The sequence below is a fragment of the Lissotriton helveticus genome, chromosome 11 (genome assembly GCF_964261635.1).
Source record: "Lissotriton helveticus chromosome 11, aLisHel1.1, whole genome shotgun sequence".
Lineage (NCBI taxonomy): Eukaryota > Metazoa > Chordata > Amphibia > Caudata > Salamandridae > Lissotriton > Lissotriton helveticus.
In genome coordinates this window covers 112,470,497-112,489,044 of record NC_136072.1, presented here as the reverse complement: position 1 = coordinate 112,489,044, position 18,548 = coordinate 112,470,497, and the positions used below count along the sequence as shown (strand labels likewise).

The following is an 18,548-nucleotide window of genomic DNA, read 5'->3' as shown; positions in this document are numbered from 1 at the left end:
GGGAAATAAATCTAGAAGGCGAAGTTACATCCAGGACCTCTAATACAGAAATTGGGAGGGCTTTTCAGGAATTTTTCCAGGTGATATATAAGGAGGAGATCACGAATGACCCTGTGGCAAGGGAGTCCTGGCTAGATAAGGTCTCCCTTCCAACTCTCTCAGCATCACAGAGTAGCCATTTGGAGACGGAAATATCAGAGGCAGAAGTGGGTAAAGCCATTGGACATCTAAAGCGTGGGAAGGCGGCTGGCCCTGACGGCTTACCAGGAGAGCTTTATCGGGTGTTAAGTGCAGTCATAGTTCCATCATTGACGGCCCTTTGCAATAGTATTCTTCTGAAGGGGGAGGCACCACCAGAGTCATGGAACAAAGCAACAATCGTCCTGATCCCTAAACCAGGTAAGGACCCGACTGACTGCGGATCCTACCGGCCAATTTCGATCCTGAACAATGACTACAACATTTTTGCAACCATTATGTCAACTAGATTGGGGAGCGCAATTGGCTCAATAATTCATCAAGATCAAAAAGGGTTTATAAAAGGGCGTCAGCTGGCAGATCTTACCCATGACCTGGTGGGAGCAACAGACATCGCCTCCACCTTCTCTCTCCCTTTGGCTTCCCTCTCTTTAGATGCAACCAAAGCCTTTGATAGGGTTAATTGGCCCTATCTGGCCGCGGTTATGAAGAAGTTTTAGTTTGGGGAGGACTTCTGCCGAGTTATTGTTCTCTTGTACAGGGCCCCACGGGCTAGATTGTTGGTCAATGGTGCCTTGACAGACCCTTTTAAAATTACAAGAGGTACTTGGCAGGGCTGCCCGCTCTCTCCCCTCCGATTCAATTTGTACATCGAACCGTTTGCGCAGGTTTTGAGAGAATAGGGTAACATCCCCTCTTTTGAATTTAAGGAGTGGGAAAAGCGGGTAGCCCTCTACGCAGACGATATTCTCATCTATACGTCTGATCCGGATCGATCATTCCCCATGGTTATTAAGAGGGCGGAGGAGTTTGGGCGGATTTCGGGATACGAAATCAACTCAAGTAAAACGGAAATTATGACCTGGAATATCGCCAATTCACAGCTCGTAGCGACCCCTTCTATGCGCTACCTGGGAATATGGATCACTCAAGAGATCGGAAATACCGTGCAGAACAACCTAGATCGGGTCTTTAATGAATGTCGGAAGCTTTTAAAATCCTGGGCTTTTCTTCCACTTACCATACTAGGGAGAACAAGTCTACTAAAGATGTCTATTCTTCCAAAATTTAAATTTATTTTCAACACCATCCCCATGGCCTTTGACCCTAAACAACTGGATAAATGTCAGCGTGAGATTAACTCCTTTGTCTGGAACTACAAAGCGACTAGGTTGGCCTGGAAGAAGTTGAGAAGGAGGAGGGAAAAGAGGGGGCTGGCACTACCAGATTTACAGAACTACGCATGGGCGTTTCAGCTGTTCCACTCCAGGATGCTCTTGAAAACACCATCAAGCTCATCTACAGGGTTAATGTTTAAGGCCATGTTAGTAGGGGCGGACCTGCCAATTGATGGATTTGTATTTAAATTCGGGGACCAGAAATTTTTTAAGAAAGTGAGGTTAAAGATCTTACAATCTGTGGCAAGAGCCTGGGCACAGATAAAAAGGAGAATAGGGCTTTCTTACTTCTCAAATGTTGCCCCCTTGTGGGATTCACCTGGGCAACCACCGTGTTTGAAGGACAGTCTTGCAACCCCCGTGAAGGATGCAGGGATTGTAAGATGGGGTGAGTTATTGGCAGGGGGGACAATGGTAGAATGGGAAGAACTATGTGATAGGGTAGGCCCGGCTCTCAAACATATACAGCTTGACAGTTAGCCCCGGGCTATGAGTAGGAAAGGTGTCCAATTGGGGATAGTCAGCAACCTGGAACAATAGCTGGTGGAGAGGCAAGAGGGAGGCAAAGAGGTGGCTATTTGGTATTGGAACATCTTGGAGGAGGTGGATGGGGAGTTTACCCTTCCTGATGAGCTTTGGGGAGGTGATCTAGGCCTTCAATGCGAGGAGCTATGGATAAGATCTTTTACTCTTCTGTATAAATCTGTTAAACCAGCTTGGCTGAGGTGTAATCATCTGTTCACGTTACATCGTGCATACCTCTCTCCTCTAAGATTATCAACATTCCAGCCAGGTAAGAGCTGTAATAAATGTATTCTCCCCAAAACATCCGACATACATATGTTTAAGGACTGCCATTCCATCAGTCTATCCTTAATATTCCATTGTCTATTACTTTGCCACTAATAATTTTTGGGTTAGACGAAAGTGTTACCGGCCAGGCAAAGACTTTCCTTATTTACGCAATTCTCCTGGCAAGACGGCAAATCAGCAAATTTTGGGTTGATACCACGGCACCATCGCATGCAGGCTGGCTAAAGTCATTATATAAAACATCGAAGGTGGACTTGGCCAGACCTTGCAGCAAACTAAATTTGTCTTTCTGGTATTTGCTGGTTCAGTGGAGATAGGATTTCCGGGTGTTTTTTTGGGGTTTTTTCCCCGGGTCCTATGATTATGCCTACTAAACTCCATGGACCTCGGGTTGTTGGTTCCTTCGGATAGAGTAACTGGTCCAACAGGTTGAAAAATACCTTGATGGAGCAATAGCTGGTCTACCCCCCTCCCTCCTCTCTTCTTATAAATCCGTCTCCCGCCATTAAGTGAATCGTGTCTGGGATCGGGAGAGGCATAACGTTTTTGTTTGTCTCTCAAAGTAGGACACGCAAGGTGGTTGGCGTTTCTTGTAAAGAGGGCAAGGCAAATGAGGACAAAAAAAAGAAAAAAAAAAGCCTCTGGCCTATGGGCTTGAGGGTTCTAAACCAAATCGGTGTAGAAGTCCTTGGACGCTAGTAATTTCTGTCATAAGAGCCTCATATTGCCCCCTTCTCATCTCAGATGTCCCTATATAGCTCCTCAACAAGCGCATACATAGTTTGTTCACTGAAATTCTGCTGGATTTAATCTTCCAACGTGACAGTGGCAACACCCAAATCTAGCTAAAATATAATTGGCCTTATCCTCCTGGGTGATAGGAATCTGGCCTCACCACTATCGGTGATCCACAGTTCTTGCATCAGCTCATTAAGCACGTTACGCATCAGCTTGAGGTGGGTCATCCCGTGTATTAGTGCACCTTGAACAACCACTTTCAAAGTGTCTCAAACCATGCCTTTACTCACCTCTCCTCTTTGTTTACGTGATGTATACTCTGTCAGCTGCCTCCTGATCACATCTATGACTATAAGGTCCTTTAAAAGACAATTCATTTAGATGCCACGGTCCCCGGGGTCTCAGTTTCAACATGATTGCCCTCACAGTGTCCATTTACAGTGGGCTGTGCTCTGATGGTATCTGCAGGCTTTGGTCAGTTTCTTCCACTGGACTAACAGATGTTTATCAATAAATAGTATATTCTCACATAGGTTTGGCTTGCTGCTGAGAAGTGAAAGTAGTCTACTGATAAGCGTTGGTGGTATCACCAGGCAGGCATCCACAAATTCCAGGTCTTCAAATCTACGTTCACCACTACCATAAGCGTGCACGTTATCCCTGTGCACTGTAGGGATCTGACTTGTGTGGTGTGCATCAACAGACTGAATTTGCATCAGATAAGTGACCCAAGGAAAACCTCTCAATCGCTTGGCTAACTTTGCTTTAGGAACATACTTGCCTTTTATTAGAGTTATATATTGTGGCCAATAGCATGGGGTGAAAGTTTCAAGTCCTTACACCCAACACCCATCATCTCATTCTATCTGATCTGGAGAATAGTTCCACAAATGAATTTCTTGGGTTCACTAGAATTCTCCCTCCATCTGCGTTGGTGAGTGCAGATAGAACAGAGTTGAGAGCGCTGTTCTGAGTGAAGGAGATGTATTTCTTATACCAAGCAAATGTATACCTTCAAGGTGGCTACCGCCCCTAGCTGAAATGTGTAGTTGGGTTATTAAGCCCCAGACATTTGATATGACGGTCCTCAGTTTAAGTGACTCATTGTCATAAGGAGCCTTGCAAGATATATTTCTGGACTACTGCTGCTCCCTGGCTGGGTAGTAAACTGATGCCATTTAAATGGGGGTAATTTTTCACCTTCCCAGTTCCCCTTCCACTTATCCCAAATCTTAAGCACTTAACCAAAAAACAACTCATTTTAATACTTTCCTGACTGGGGTCCTAAATGTCCTAATTTTCTTAATCAACCAATCTGTTCCTCAAGTCTGTCTGAAGCTAACAAACTATGAAGAAAACACCTAAAGTTTAGGGGTATTTAGCCGTGGCAACCTCTGTTCAAAATAGTCTTCCAATCAGTGCCCGGGACCACAAACCTGTCATGATTTTTTATAAGACTCGTTTTAGTCCCTGTGGGGCTCTTCATATGTGTTGATGCCCTTTCAGTCAGCACATGCTTGAATTTTCTCTCTCTCTTGACTGGACCACCATTGGCTGAATCCCACCTGACCATTTGCAGGTGCTGGATCACACTCTCCCTACTTGCTGCAATCTCAGCATTGTTGTGGCAATTTATTCAATCATGCAGGAGCCTCTGCGACATCCACCTCATATGGGTCTCTTTCAAAGAGGCGCAGGCACACTGCAGAACCTCCCATATAACTTACAACTGGTGGTCTCAGTGGTATTTAACAAGTCGCTGATGGTCCTGAAGGCTTTGTCCTTCATTAGAGTTATAAAAGAGAAACCTTGATGTATCTGCGCTCAAATGTAGGAGAATCAGTTCCCTCCACCCTGCTTTAGAATTGTTTGGGTTTTTGTCTACAAAGTAGAGACATTATGACTTAGAAGTATGTCGGAAAGGATGCTTCTGTTCAATCATTGGTACCACTCTATGAGTTGAGTTCAGTTTCACCGGCTCTCACCAAGTGTTAATAGATTAAAGTTTAATAGACCCGACACATATTTATGAATATCATGGCGTTCAAATTTGCAGGGCATCTACTCATACGGATATTATTGCCTATAGCCATTCTCTAGGCATTCACATTTCTCCTGGAGGGTTATGTGTTGGTTTTCCAGTTGGAACATGCACATTTTGAGACACTTATGCTCTGTCTCCCAACTCTTTAACACCCTTCCACATTTCTTTCAAGTTAGCTGTAGGTACTCACTGACTTTTTTATTTTGATTTCAGTATTCTTAAAAGCTTGGAGCAGAAATTGTAAGTGAAAGTCTGCCTGGCCCTCCTGTAATCCCCAGTGTCCATCTTGTTTCCCCTTCACTTTCAGTCCTCCATGTGACTCCCTGAAGGAGCAAGTCTGAGTTGATTGACTCTATTTTGCCTCTACCACTAGAAATGAAGCTGTGGAGAGTTTGGGGTTTGATAGAGAAGATCAGCAGCACCACCTAGTTAAAAGAGCTGGCTTTCCCCTGTTTAGTGGCCCAATATACCACCTGGCTACTCACCCTCTCAACATTGGTAACCCTAGGTGTGGTCCAGGTATCTAGTCCTACTGTAAATGAGGGTGAGCGAGTTCTGCGTTGCCACTGTTATTTGTTGGGGTGCAAGTCCTCCTATCATCTCCTCTTTCGTTTCATGGGCTTCCAAGACCATTGCCTTTAGAGAGTGCTCTGTGTATCAGAGGTAGCAAGCGGCTGTGTTATGGTTGGCACTACCAATCTGTTTTCATACTCACCTCAACATGTGTTTGTGTGTGGGCCATGCTTCATATGTACTAGGAGACTTGCAGATCTGCCATTGTATGGGAAAGTGGGGCTCATATGGTTGCATCCTCCCACATCCCCACATCTGTCATTGTGTCAAAGAGCATCACCATTCTAATTAGGATGTGTAAGCCCTTTGTGGTCCTGTCCCGCGCTACAGCTCATCATCCGAGTTGCATTCCATACAGCTGTAGACCCCCACCCCGCTTTGCTCTGGGTGATAATAATTGGGAAATGGGTCGGGCCCCAGCAGGGTATACAATTCTACTGTCCTCACAGGCCTTGTTTCACTACCGCCTATCGGGCTCTTGAGGGACTTCTACCCTGCACCAGGGGGAATGAGGACCACCCGACATGCCTCAGGCTACACCTCTCCAGGAGCCTAAGGCCAACCCTAGGAACCCAGAAATTCAGCACCTCCCTTGGGGTCCACTCACCATTATTCTGATGCAAGATATTCTCTCCATTCTTAATTTGATTACCATCAAAATGATTCTAAACGTTTACAACAAATTACTAACAAGGATTTAAACTTTCTGTGAGAAGGGTGATGGTGTGACCAAATATTAAAAGTAACACAATACCATTTGCTGTACGTTAAAAGGATACAGCAATTCACTTTGAAGTTCCTTGATATTATGAAGGAATTAGGCTTTTGGCCGTTATCATGTACACTAGGGGGTACTCTATTCCATAACCATCTTCATCATGATATTATAATAATGAACAATTTTTTCTTGACTCTAATTTTATTTGAAACTTTAGAACAGTGGACGTAAATATAGAACGTCTCAATGATTGATGACAAACAAATGGATGTCCATCATGGCATATGAATATCATAGAGCATAACATTTCCTGCCAAGCACCATACTCAAAATGCCAGGTTCAGAATACTGGCAGGTCAGAAAGGGTGCTTGAATGAATTATGGTGATCTAAAATAGGTAAAATAATTACTTTAAACTAATCTGCATTTAGAGTTGGGGAGGATATTCACAATATATTATGAGGGGCATTTATATCTATTCATTGATAAATATTCTAAAATGTCTTGCTTATTTTAAAGGCACCAGTAAGTGGAAGTGGAAGAGTGCTGGAGGGGTAGGGGTTTATGCATTTATATGTATTTTTGTGTCACATAGCCAAAAGTTGGGAAATTGGTATTGAGCTATGACATTATCCACCAGCCAAAAGTTAGAGATGAATACGGAGCCATGATTTTATTTCTGGGCGAGAGTTGATTGAGCTTGGGACTTTATTTAAAGTACCGAAAGGCTGTATGCTTTGGACTATTTCTATTTAAGGAAAGTTAAGTAAGCTCACCAAGAAAATGAAAGAAAATACATTTGTGTCCAAACCTGATTTCCTAGTCTTGGAGGAAAAGGCTAGCATTTTTTTTAATACCAGTACATGGCCTCATGGCCATTGGTTGCTGTTTGAAAGCTGCACTCCCATATTGCAGTGAACTGAACCATGCATGGAGGATCTGTAGGTGGATGCACGCTTTATGAAAAGGGGAAATGGCTGAGGGAGACCTCAGATAGCTAAATGTGGAACAAGATGGGGCAGAGGCAGAGTTTAAGGCCTACACGTGTGGCTTCAGTAAACTGGTGTGGAAAAGGTGGATTGTCAGTGATCTCAATGAGGATGTCCCAGTTGATCAGATGTCCCCAGTGATGTCATTCGTGATACCGTTTGTGACTTTATGTGTGAGGTCTTGAGCAGAGCATGAGAGGCTATGGCTGGAACTATCAGTAGTGTTTCGGTTTTGAGCTGTTTCCTAGACTGAGGTTTTATATGAAGGTTTTGAGTGATTTTCTTTTTTTACAACGATTGGACATAAGATTGCACACCCTCTTCCTGGATCGCTGACCAAAACTCATGTTGGGTGATGGTCCTAGGGGTTCTTCATGTTACTGAATAGTGATGCACTTAATCTTGTCAAACAAGTATAGAATAGAGGCTTATTTTTTCCCTTAACCTCATATGGACAGAAATTTGTCACATGAGGCCAGATTTATTTTCTGGTAGAACTTGGTGAGAACTAGATGCAGGTCACTTCTACACCAATATTGTAAAACCATTGGATCCTACAAGCATTTTCTTTCTTTTTGTATTACAGTGTTCTCCAGAATTGGATCCTACAATTCCAATACACGGTTCAACCCACAGGATGCCCTTTAAAACAGGTATTATGTACCAAATAAAAAACATGATAATAAGTAGCAACTAAAGATGTTTGGGTTTCCAGCAAAGAAGCAGCATTAACATAGTTTTTAGAGTCTAGCCTAAACCAACTTTTTCAAAAGTGATGATTTCTGTGCCTCTCAAGTCACATTGTCTAAGCAAACAAATTAAGAGTGAGATTGTGTAGCATAAACAACAATTAATAACTAATTAGTAGCCGTAAACATTGTGAAGCATCCTTAATGGCAACATATGTGTTCCCTTTCCTAATAACATCCTCCCTATGCATAATGTGAAGACATAAGAATATAGATTTATAATATAACATTAAAATGAACAGTAAATGCCTACAAGGATTTGTAAATGAAAAACACACAAGTGCAAAAGGCACAAAGTCTAAAGTAGACCCAAGCATTACATCTAAACACTGTTCCCCAGTACCTTATTGGACCTGAAAAATAAAGTAAAGATTGCTAAACCACCAGCGTCCCAAACAATGACCAATTAATTACAAACCTTTTGGTTTATAAAAAACCCTCATCAGTGGGGGCTGGTGATCGCTGAAGGGGGTGGGGTAGGTGGAATGCAGTATTACAAGCCTCTAATTACAATGAGCAAACAAAGGGTGAGGAGCCAACTTCCTTAAAATAATGGGCCCAAGCAGTGTATTTTACAGCACAATTTTCATACAGACCTTAGACTGGGAAAGGACACTCTTTCTAAATTCTAACGTATGTACATTGTGGGCCCAATTCACATAGAGCCTCCGCAGCCGTGGCAGAATCTCTGCAATGCAGTTTCTCATTACGGATATTGCACCACAAGTGCGGTGACACTTTGTGAATCGGAGCCCGATTCACATAGAGTCCCCGCGGTCATGGCGGAATCTCTGCACTACAGTTTCTCATGACGGAGATTATGCCACATGTGCGGAGACACTTAGTGAATCGGGGCCCGATTCACATAGAGCCTCCGCGGTCGTGGCGGAATCTCTGCACTACAGTTTCTCATTACAGAGATTATGCCACAAGTGCGGAGACACTTTGTGAATCGGGGCCCGATTCACATAGAGCCTCCGCGGTCGTGGCGGAATCTCTGCACTACAGTTTCTCATTACAGAGATTATGCCACAAGTGCGGAGACACTTTGTGAATCGGGGCCCGATTCACATAGAGCCTCCGCGGTCGTGGCGGAATCTCTGCACTACAGTTTCTCATTACAGAGATTATGCCACAAGTGCGGTGACACTTTGTGAATCGGAGCCCGATTCACATAGAGTCCCCGCGGTCATGGCGGAATCTCTGCACTACAGTTTCTCATGACGGAGATTATGCCACATGTGCGGAGACACTTTGTGAATCGGGGCCCGATTCACATAGAGCCTCCGCGGTCGTGGCGGAATCTCTGCACTACAGTTTCTCATTACAGAGATTATGCCACAAGTGCGGAGACACTTTGTGAATCGGGGCCCGATTCACATAGAGCCTCCGCGGTCGTGGCGGAATCTCTGCACTACAGTTTCTCATTACAGAGCTTATGCCACAAGTGCGGAGACACTTTGTGAATCGGGGCCCGATTCACATAGAGCCTCCGCGGTCGTGGCGGAATCTCTGCACTACAGTTTCTCATTACGGAGATTATGCCACAAGTGCGGAGACTCTTTGTGAATCGGGCCCGATTCACAAAGAACCTCCACTTTTATCCGTGCATGCAAAATTTGCCTAAACACTGTGGTTTCCCAGCACTAGAAGCGAGAATGCTGAACAGACAAAAGTAATACTTCTCCAGTGTAAAGTTGGAATCACTTAGCTTAATGTGAAGGGATGAATCAGAAAATATCTCTGCACTATTGAAGTTAGGAATAAACAGAAAGCACACCATACCAAATAGTAAAGTTACCTAACCCCATTCTAGGCATTAACGTTGCTAAAAAAAAAATTTAATAATGCAAATTCACCAAACCACCCATCAGTATAACCTATATTGATGGTATCGCACACCCATCAGTGTAAACTGAATTGATTCTATCGATTAAATCTAAGCAAGAAAGATCCAAAATCACAACCAGTGCAAGGCTGTTATCATCCACTTCTGACACCAGCACCTGTTCTTTGTCTATCTTCTTGCTGTTTTTCTTTCTACTAAGACTGACATACTTAGTTCATTACCTTGTGCTCTTCTTCTCTCATAACCTGTTCAATGAGCTCAGATTTTATGTGAGGCTTGGAAAACTGCCCCGACAGCAGACCGTGTCCCACCTTAGACCTGACAAGACAAAGAAACAAACACCCTTTCAACTTTTCTTGCGCATGGACAATTTTATCACAGTGAGATTAATTTTGCCTTCATTATTTGCTTGTGCAACTTTAATATTATGAAGGTGGTATATGAGACAGACATAGAACACAATAGGGCTTGACCAATGTTGCCACTTCAGCACTGCCAATCTCCCACCTGACCTGCTCTTGCAGTGTCCAGTGTGGTCAATACTTACATCTGTGTGTTGAAATCTTGTGTTGGGTCCAAAGGCGAGTAGTCAAATATTCTGGGAAGGTTGCCCACATACCTAATGATTGAACAAAGACATTTGAACATGCTGAAATGAAACAGTGTGTGGTTATGTTTTTACTATGGTACCCCAAAACAATGAAGAATATGATAAACAAGTAAATGATGTCATGATTAATACACCCAAAGTAATTTTTGAAAGTACTTTTCAAGTACATGTGACCAAGTTATGACACAAACTATCTTAAGAGATACTTCAATGAGTTTTGTCAATCACTTGGAGGCCATCCATGCTGGAAACACTCATGTGAGCTGCATTAGACCAAATATACAAACCTAAGAAAGCGCAGCTCCCAAACACTTTGTATAGATAGTACACCAAACATGGGGCTAGATCTACGTACATCTGGCCACAACATACTGGTCGCAATTTGCATCCAGTATTTCTGCGACCAGTGTGATAATTTGCAAAGTAAGCTATGTACTAATGGGTCATTCGCAAATTAGCGAATTGTAGTGGGTCACAATCTGACCTACCTCATGCATATTAATAAAGAAGCTTGCAAACTGTGCCCAACTAGGAATCACAGCCATCACAGGGATGGTGGTCTGCTGAGGTCAGTAGACAACCATGTCTGTGATTGCTTTTAAATAAAGCAATTGTTCTCTTTAAATGCAACCCATTTTCCTTTTAAGGAAAACGCGATGTATTTAAACAAAAACATTACAAGTGTAATCTTTAGTTTTTTAAGAGTAAACATTGGTCCATTGGACCACTATCTACTCTTAAAAAAACTTTTTTTTTAATATTCACAAAGGGGTAGGGGTCCTACTCCATTCAAAAATCATTTAAGTTGAATTTTCCTCCCAGGGCGCAATAGCAAAGCTACCTTCAACAATGGCCTCAGTGGTGGGAGTTGGGTGGGGGGGGGGTAAAAGAAGACTAGTGCTTCTATTTGATGGTAAGAAGAGCCTACCTAAACACAGACAATGGAGTAGTATGGATACTGGCACACCAGACCAATCTAAACCCCACCCATCAAGGCCATCCAGAGATGCTTAGGGCTGGTTTCCCTACTTTTCTAATTTAAAGTCATAACTGGGGCAGCATGGAAGTCTGTTTAGTTCCACGCCACCAATTATTGGTAAACTGAAGGATACAAGATTGATACAACTTAAAGCCAGTTTTTCACTATTTTTCACTGTACAGTGCGCAGCTCAGGCTCAATAAAGCTTTGCAGCGGTTCTGGATCCATTTTGGGAAGAAAGCTACTTGACATCAGAAGAAAGGAGATTATTGTATCCTGTCTCCAAACGTCCAGCTGGACAAAACCTTGAAAACCGCACCTTCCCACTTTATCCCAGAGATGATTGCTTGAGATTGTGTCCCTTTCTGGGGAGTTTCTAGTGATTTGACATCTTGAAGGTGGCCTCCAGGTACCCAAGAGATTCTAATGGTTCCAAGATTACACAAGACATTGGAGTTGTACCCTCCATTTATTTTAAGAGACCACGCTGTGTGTTTCTCCCTGTGCCAGATGGGTATGGGTTGTGCTTGTCTTTGTGTCCTGAAGATTACTGCCTGGTTGTGGGCATTACAGTATACACCCAGAACAGTAACACAAGTACCCACAAATTTACAAACTTAACAAACTTGGTCAGTAGGCAAGACGAAGTATCAGCCAGTTTTTCGTTTACACAATTCACTACCAAGATGGAAGAATGGATCCTCAAAAGACCTGCTGGTGGGGTAGAGTGTAAATAATCAAAATGAAGATAACTTCCAATGCAAACTGCCCAATCATCATGATTCCTATCAGAGTTCCTTGTTTAAAAACATTGGCCACCTTATCACAGAAACCTAAAATTACAGACATCTAACTACGTGAAAATCTTGATCCACAAACAACAGCTAAAGAAGCTTAAATAATATTGCACATTTCTATAAATATCAATTTGATCCTATCATTTATCAGAGATGACTGTGGTTCCTTCCTGAGGAGCATTCACCCACAGGCTCCTCACCACCTTCTGTTGATGCTAACTAGAACACAATTTAACATTCCATATATGTTGCAGAATATTATCAGACACGGCCACTGCATACAAGTTATTAGACTATAAACTCAACATCAGAAAGTATACTTCCACGAAGATGTCTGTGGAAAATTGGGTTATTGGTTGGGGATGGGTGAAATCCTACTCAAGCAACACCCACAATCCTTGTCTGGGTGAACCACAAAACATCACAACTCTGGTAGCTTGGCACAAAAGCAGTCGGGCTTAACTTAGAAGCAAAATGTAAAGTACTTATGCAGCACAAAAACATTAATGAAGTGAAAACACAACATAAGAAAAATCCCACAACAATTTAGAAAAATAGAATAAAATGTAATACATTATTTGACACCAAAACAACACATAATCTAATCAGTAGACACTGAGCTATGCAATTTTAATGATTTAAGGTAAGAATAGTGTCTAAAATCACAAAGTGCCTCTTGCAGCTAGCTGGTCATGCAAGACCAAGTAAAAGTTCAGGCCAACCACTATGAAGGGTGGGCTGGATACAGGGACCAGGTTAGTCCAGCTGAAAGAGCTACCTTCTAAAGTCTAAAACAAAGAGTTCCGTTCACAGTAACGGAGGCAGTGAGTAGCAGGGAGAGTGTAGCGGATGGTAGTTGCAGTAGGCTGAAGAGCAGTCCAGGCATCATGGACGGCTGTCGCCATAGCGCCAAGATTCTGTCAGGCATTGCAGAAGGTTATTGTTGGAGCTTTGGGAAGGCAGTCATTGCGGGCTGTCAATGCTGTGCGCTAAGTGCAGATCTCACGACATTGCTGGAGGTCACTGTAGTGTGAAGAGTAAGGTTAACCGGAGCTTAGCACTGGCGGTTGGTGTGGGTGGCAAGTTCTGGGCCCAAACTAGCCCGTTCTCAGTTGGAAAGAGCTCAAAACTTCAACTGATGGCACACCAAGTGTCCAGGACCTGGGAGGCAGCTTTTTGGGGTCAGGAACTCACTCCAGCAAAGGCCAGCAGAGCTGAGGCAGGCCCAGTTGCTTGTCCAGGTAGCAGGTCAGCTAGACAGATGCAGGAAAACCTCTGGTGCTTGTTATGTCCCTGTGGCTCTAACAGAAGGGCAGCCAGCTGACCCTTAGAGTCACTTCAGCCTGGGATGAAGGCTACAGATCCATTCTTCCTTTTTAGCAAGCAAGGCAGGCCTCAAGCATCAGGGTGATCCTTTTTTTTATAGTATCCATAGTTCCGGGAGTGTATTGAATAGTTGGGTCTGAGGGTCCAATATTTATACCTGGTGCCAGCTTTAAAGTGGGTGAAACTTCTGGAGCTTCCACTTCCTTCCTGCCTCCAAGCTCTGGCTCAAGCTTGGCTACAGGCACAAAACACCAGTGTGAAGTTCTCTGCGTGTGAGCAGGGCCCAGCCTATTGATGTGTAAGTGGGGCTGTGCACAGCTCTACCCCCATCCTGCCAGTGTTGGCCCATTCACGCACATCTAGTCCCTCTATCGTGTGGCTGTCTGGGAGGATTATACAAAAGCTAACTGCCAGCCACACACACCTACTCATGTGAACCTGTAACAGGCTGCAGGCACCAAACGGATAGGACCCAAAAATGCCAAATTTCTGAAAGTGGCATTTTTAGAATTGTGATTTAAAATTTGAATTTACTATTCAAGAGGGTTTTTAATTACAATTCCTCATACACCAAATGTGACTTTCTTACCGGCTCCAAATCAAACACTATCACTTATTAAAAGTAATAAGGTAACCTAATTTTATCCTGTGGGAGAGAAAGGCCTCACAGTAGGGAAAAACGAATTTAGGAGTTTTTCATATGACATGCAAAACTTAAACGTACATGTCAAACTTTTTAAATACAGTTCACCCTGCCCTATGAGCTGTTTAGAAACTCACCAGTAGCATTTAATTTACAAGCCCTGGGTACATGTAGTACAACTTTACTAGGACTTACAAGTAAATTTAATGTGCCAATTAGGTGTAAGCTAATTTCATCGTCGTGATGGTGGGGTTGCATCTTCTCCTATCCAGGGTGTTGGACTTGGTATCTCGCTGTTGCCCATATGTTGAAATAATCTTAGCTGGTTTTGTGGTATGATCTGTTAATTTCATTGTAAACCTTTCCCAGCTAGTCAGTGGGATCTCGCCGTTTGTGCCCGTACTGATAGGGAGGCAACCGAGCATTTTATATGCTTACGGTTAATCGTATACCCTGGGGTTCCTTGATCCTTAGCATGAACATATGTTTCTAGGCGTAGATGTAAGGTTATTTCCTGTGGCTGGGGATTGTGTTCCAGGTTCTCTCCAAGCCCATAAAGCCCTGACTTTCCAGGTTCTCTCAAAGCCCATAAGAACTGTCTTTCTGATCTCTGTGGATTTTGAGCCTAGCCCTAGTGCAATAAAGTACAAGAAAAAATGATTGCATAAACAGACATAAACTGCTGTTATTCTCTTGACCATGGTTTTATATAGTGTGAAGAGTTGCTCTGCATTATTATTCAAGTTGTTTTTTGCTATGCTAGGTATGAGGGTCAAAAGAAATCTGCCATACAGATTCTCTTCCCTGATCCAGACTATTTGGAATGGCCACCCTCTTGCCGAATAATCTGTCACACACAGGTGAGGCCACTCACCCACTTACTGGTTTGATCCCTGCATTAAAACTCCCCAAGATAAACTAACAGTTTATACACTGTCTCAGCTTACTTACTAAGTTTCTTTCTCTCTTCTCAGAGTCTTTCACCATGTGAAAGAAGGGCAAAGTCAACTTCTGTTGTTGGCAGGTGACTGAATAACACCAACCAGCTGCTATTATAGTAAATGGTGAACTACTGTTGCGAAGAACTAAGCAAAAGCACTCAGTCAGTCCTGGGTGAAAGGTATTTTAGTACATCTTACAAAATTACAGACATCTCAATGGCAAATGAAGAGGGGCTACTTACGCTCGTTGAAATTCCGGGATACTGAAAATGATCTGCATCACAGTGCTGATGTAGCAGCTATTTCCCAAGTTCTTTACACCAGTGTATCCTGGACCAAACATGGGTTTTAACTTCATTCCAGACTCCTGTATAACTTCCCATTCAGTTATTCTTGGTGTGACCACATTGTCCACCACTCCATTCTCGGTCTAACGGGGAAGACATTAAGATGTACAAATTTAAATAGTCTTGAAAAATATACCAATAAGTAAATATGTACAGTGCTAAATGTTAATATGTAAAACATTTGATTTAGTTTTGGTTTGCCAAACACTTGTCTCATGCTTTTGGAGACTCAACTTATATAAAATTGTGATAGTGTTATACCTTTTTTTACATGAATTTGTTACTGTAGATACAAAAACAGTGCAGTCTTTCTTTTCTTGCACAAAGGCACTATCACCTGTGATACTTCAGGTTTAAAAGTAGGTGTCTCCCTGGAGCGAGCCAACCGTATCCCGTGGTTATATTATATGACAATTTTTCGAATCAAGACACTATGCGCTTTATAATGTTCTGTGAGCATTACAATATTATTCGCAGGATGTTTTTAATTCCTATTTTAAGGGGAAAAGGCTTTATACAGGTAAAACCCACCTAGCTATATCTGCAGTTGCTGAATGACCCATGGGAGATTTTTAACATTGCAAGTTTCTTAGTCGCAGCTGTTAGACTTAGGATAAAACGGCACCCCATGATAAATATTTAAAGCGGATCCACTGTGCCAACATGTTTATCGTTTTTTATAGTTTTTACGCTGGCATTGTTAACTGTGACTTATTTTACTGGGGTGATTTGCCGCTATATATGAACTACTGAATGCTAGGGCTTTTAGGTGATGTAATGAAATTTGTTCCTGTAATATATATATATTTTTTTTAGGTCGCCCATATTCATTTATGATTTGTATTTGAGATGTTTTTATTATGTAGTGTACGTTGATATGTGTATTGTACTTGTATGATTTTTATTAACTGAATACACTGGTTTTGATGATGATGATGATGATGATTATTCACATTTCAAAGTAGGCACTATATGAAGTTAGGAAACAATTTGCAGTTCAAATGTTTCCTGCAGTAGACACATTTTTTAAAATAAATTCCCAAATTCTTAGATTGTTTTATTTGGGGATAATGTCTTATAAACCCCCTCTTTAAAACCGAGTATAATGAACTAATCTCTACCAATCACCACAAAGGCCAGGGGGTCTGCCAAGAATGCATTCAAGATGTGTGGATGACCGCATTAGTGTGGTAGTCTGGCATTCTCCTGCACCAACAACCCCTTAATTCTGTGGACATCACTGACCATCTTCCAACACTGGTGCCCACATGCCTCTGTCCTGTTTGGCGAAGACTTGAGCCCACCTCCAGCCTTTGTGCCTGAGTGCTGGAAGAAGTGGTGCAAGCTGTAAAAACAGGTCCCCTGCCCAACTATGAAGAAGTCTAGCATACAGCTGGCCTAAGTGCTCACCTGATTCTGACTCAAACAAGGACCTGCCAGGGCCTTTGTCTTCTCCCTCCCTTATCCTTATGGATTCCCTCTCATTTTGAGCCAAAGGTCAGGGATCAAACTGCGGGAGCCGTCTCTCTTGGACTTGAAACCATGTGCCCACTATTGCTACCACTTTTGGGTGAAGAGTAATCTAACCCTAAACTGGGAGACGGATCAGACCCTTTTTTTCAAAATACAATTGTAAAACCAGAAAAGTAATATCAATAACCAACCTATATATGTGTTGATGTTTTATTAAGGTTTTCATTAAGTTACATCAAATCTGAAATAAGTGACTTTGACCTAATGAAAAGCTTGCTAAAAATATTAAAACATGTATATCTTGGTTCCACATATTGTAATTGTATTAATATAGCGCTTAGTACCCCTGATAAGGCTATTTGAGTTTTTACAGGCGTACGGTGGCATTTATTTGGAACTTCGTATATGCTTCATGGCACTGCCACAGTACAATGGTCACTGCAATGAACAACTTACAGAGGAGGTAGTTGTTGTTTTATCTATTTGCCCATTACCATAAAAGTCATCCATCATGTGTCATTTAAAATAATAATGAAGTATTCACCGAAGCGGGGTCGCCAGGAAAATCATGTGCTTCCCACATGGGATAAAGGGCATTGTGCAGATAACGCCAATGGTAGCGTGCCCCAGGCAGCGTAGACTCCACTTAGGTTATCTTCAAGAGATCTGGCAAGTCAGATGTGCCACAGAAGAGGCTCTTAAAAGCTCTGCAGGCTTCCTACTTAAAACCAGCTCTTATATTCAAACCAGCTCATTGGGTTTGAGGGGTGGGAGTGGAAAGGTTTCAAACTTGACTCAGTTGGTCAAAACTGCAATATAACTCTGTTGATCCATGAATATGAAAAGAACATATTGCAATATATTACACTGGATTTTGCAATCACACTATAAACCCTTTCTTTAATTTGCTTATAATCGGCGTCTTATGGCACACCAGTTGCCGATTATGAAGAATTTACATCAGAACTCAACTACTAAATCTTATTAAAGTTGAATTTGGACATCACCATGCCTATGGCCAGCAGGCAAAGAGAAAGGAGGGTCAGGTCATAATCATGAGTAAAGCAGCTGTTTAAAGCAGGAATGAACTGTGACTATTCTTTCTTCTCTGTTTTTCAGAGTAGTGACCAGCAGAAAGAAGATATTTATGGCAACATGTTTATTTTTTTTAATCCAGTGTTAATTTTGGAACCATTATAATCTGAGATATTAATCTGATTCTGATATATTTTGCAACAAATATATAACAGCTTTTTTAATGTGTTTAATTTTGCGCTAGATTTCTTTTTTTTTATTGTTTGCCAACAAGCTCTCTCTTTCATGTACACGAGCTATGCAGAAGGATTTAAATGTTTTGTGGTAAAGGTGATGATGTGACTATGTATTATAAGGAATACATTTTACCTGCTGTACATGATAAGGATATTGCAAGTCACCTCGGAGTTCCATATAGCCTTATAAAGGAACTCGGCCTTCAGCCTTGTTCCTCTATATCAGTGGTACTCAAAGTACGGCCTGCGGACTCCTGGCAGCCCAACAAACCTTTCTTGTGGCCCGCACACCTTCCACTCAGGGAACATGCC

The 18,548-nt window shown here is 42.3% G+C and overlaps 1 protein-coding gene across 1 annotated transcript in view; it reads right to left on the bottom strand.

Annotated features, from left to right (window-relative positions):
- Positions 1–18,548, bottom strand: part of USP13 (ubiquitin specific peptidase 13) — a 425,163-nt gene that overhangs the window by 128,243 nt on the left and 278,372 nt on the right. Inside the window, exons 8-10 of the mRNA XM_078667087.1 lie at positions 15,388–15,575; positions 10,397–10,468; positions 10,071–10,167 (exon numbers count right to left, since the gene is read on the bottom strand). Coding sequence (XP_078523213.1) covers positions 10,071–10,167; positions 10,397–10,468; positions 15,388–15,575 — 357 coding nt within the window. The remainder of the gene's footprint in view (positions 1–10,070; positions 10,168–10,396; positions 10,469–15,387; positions 15,576–18,548) is intronic.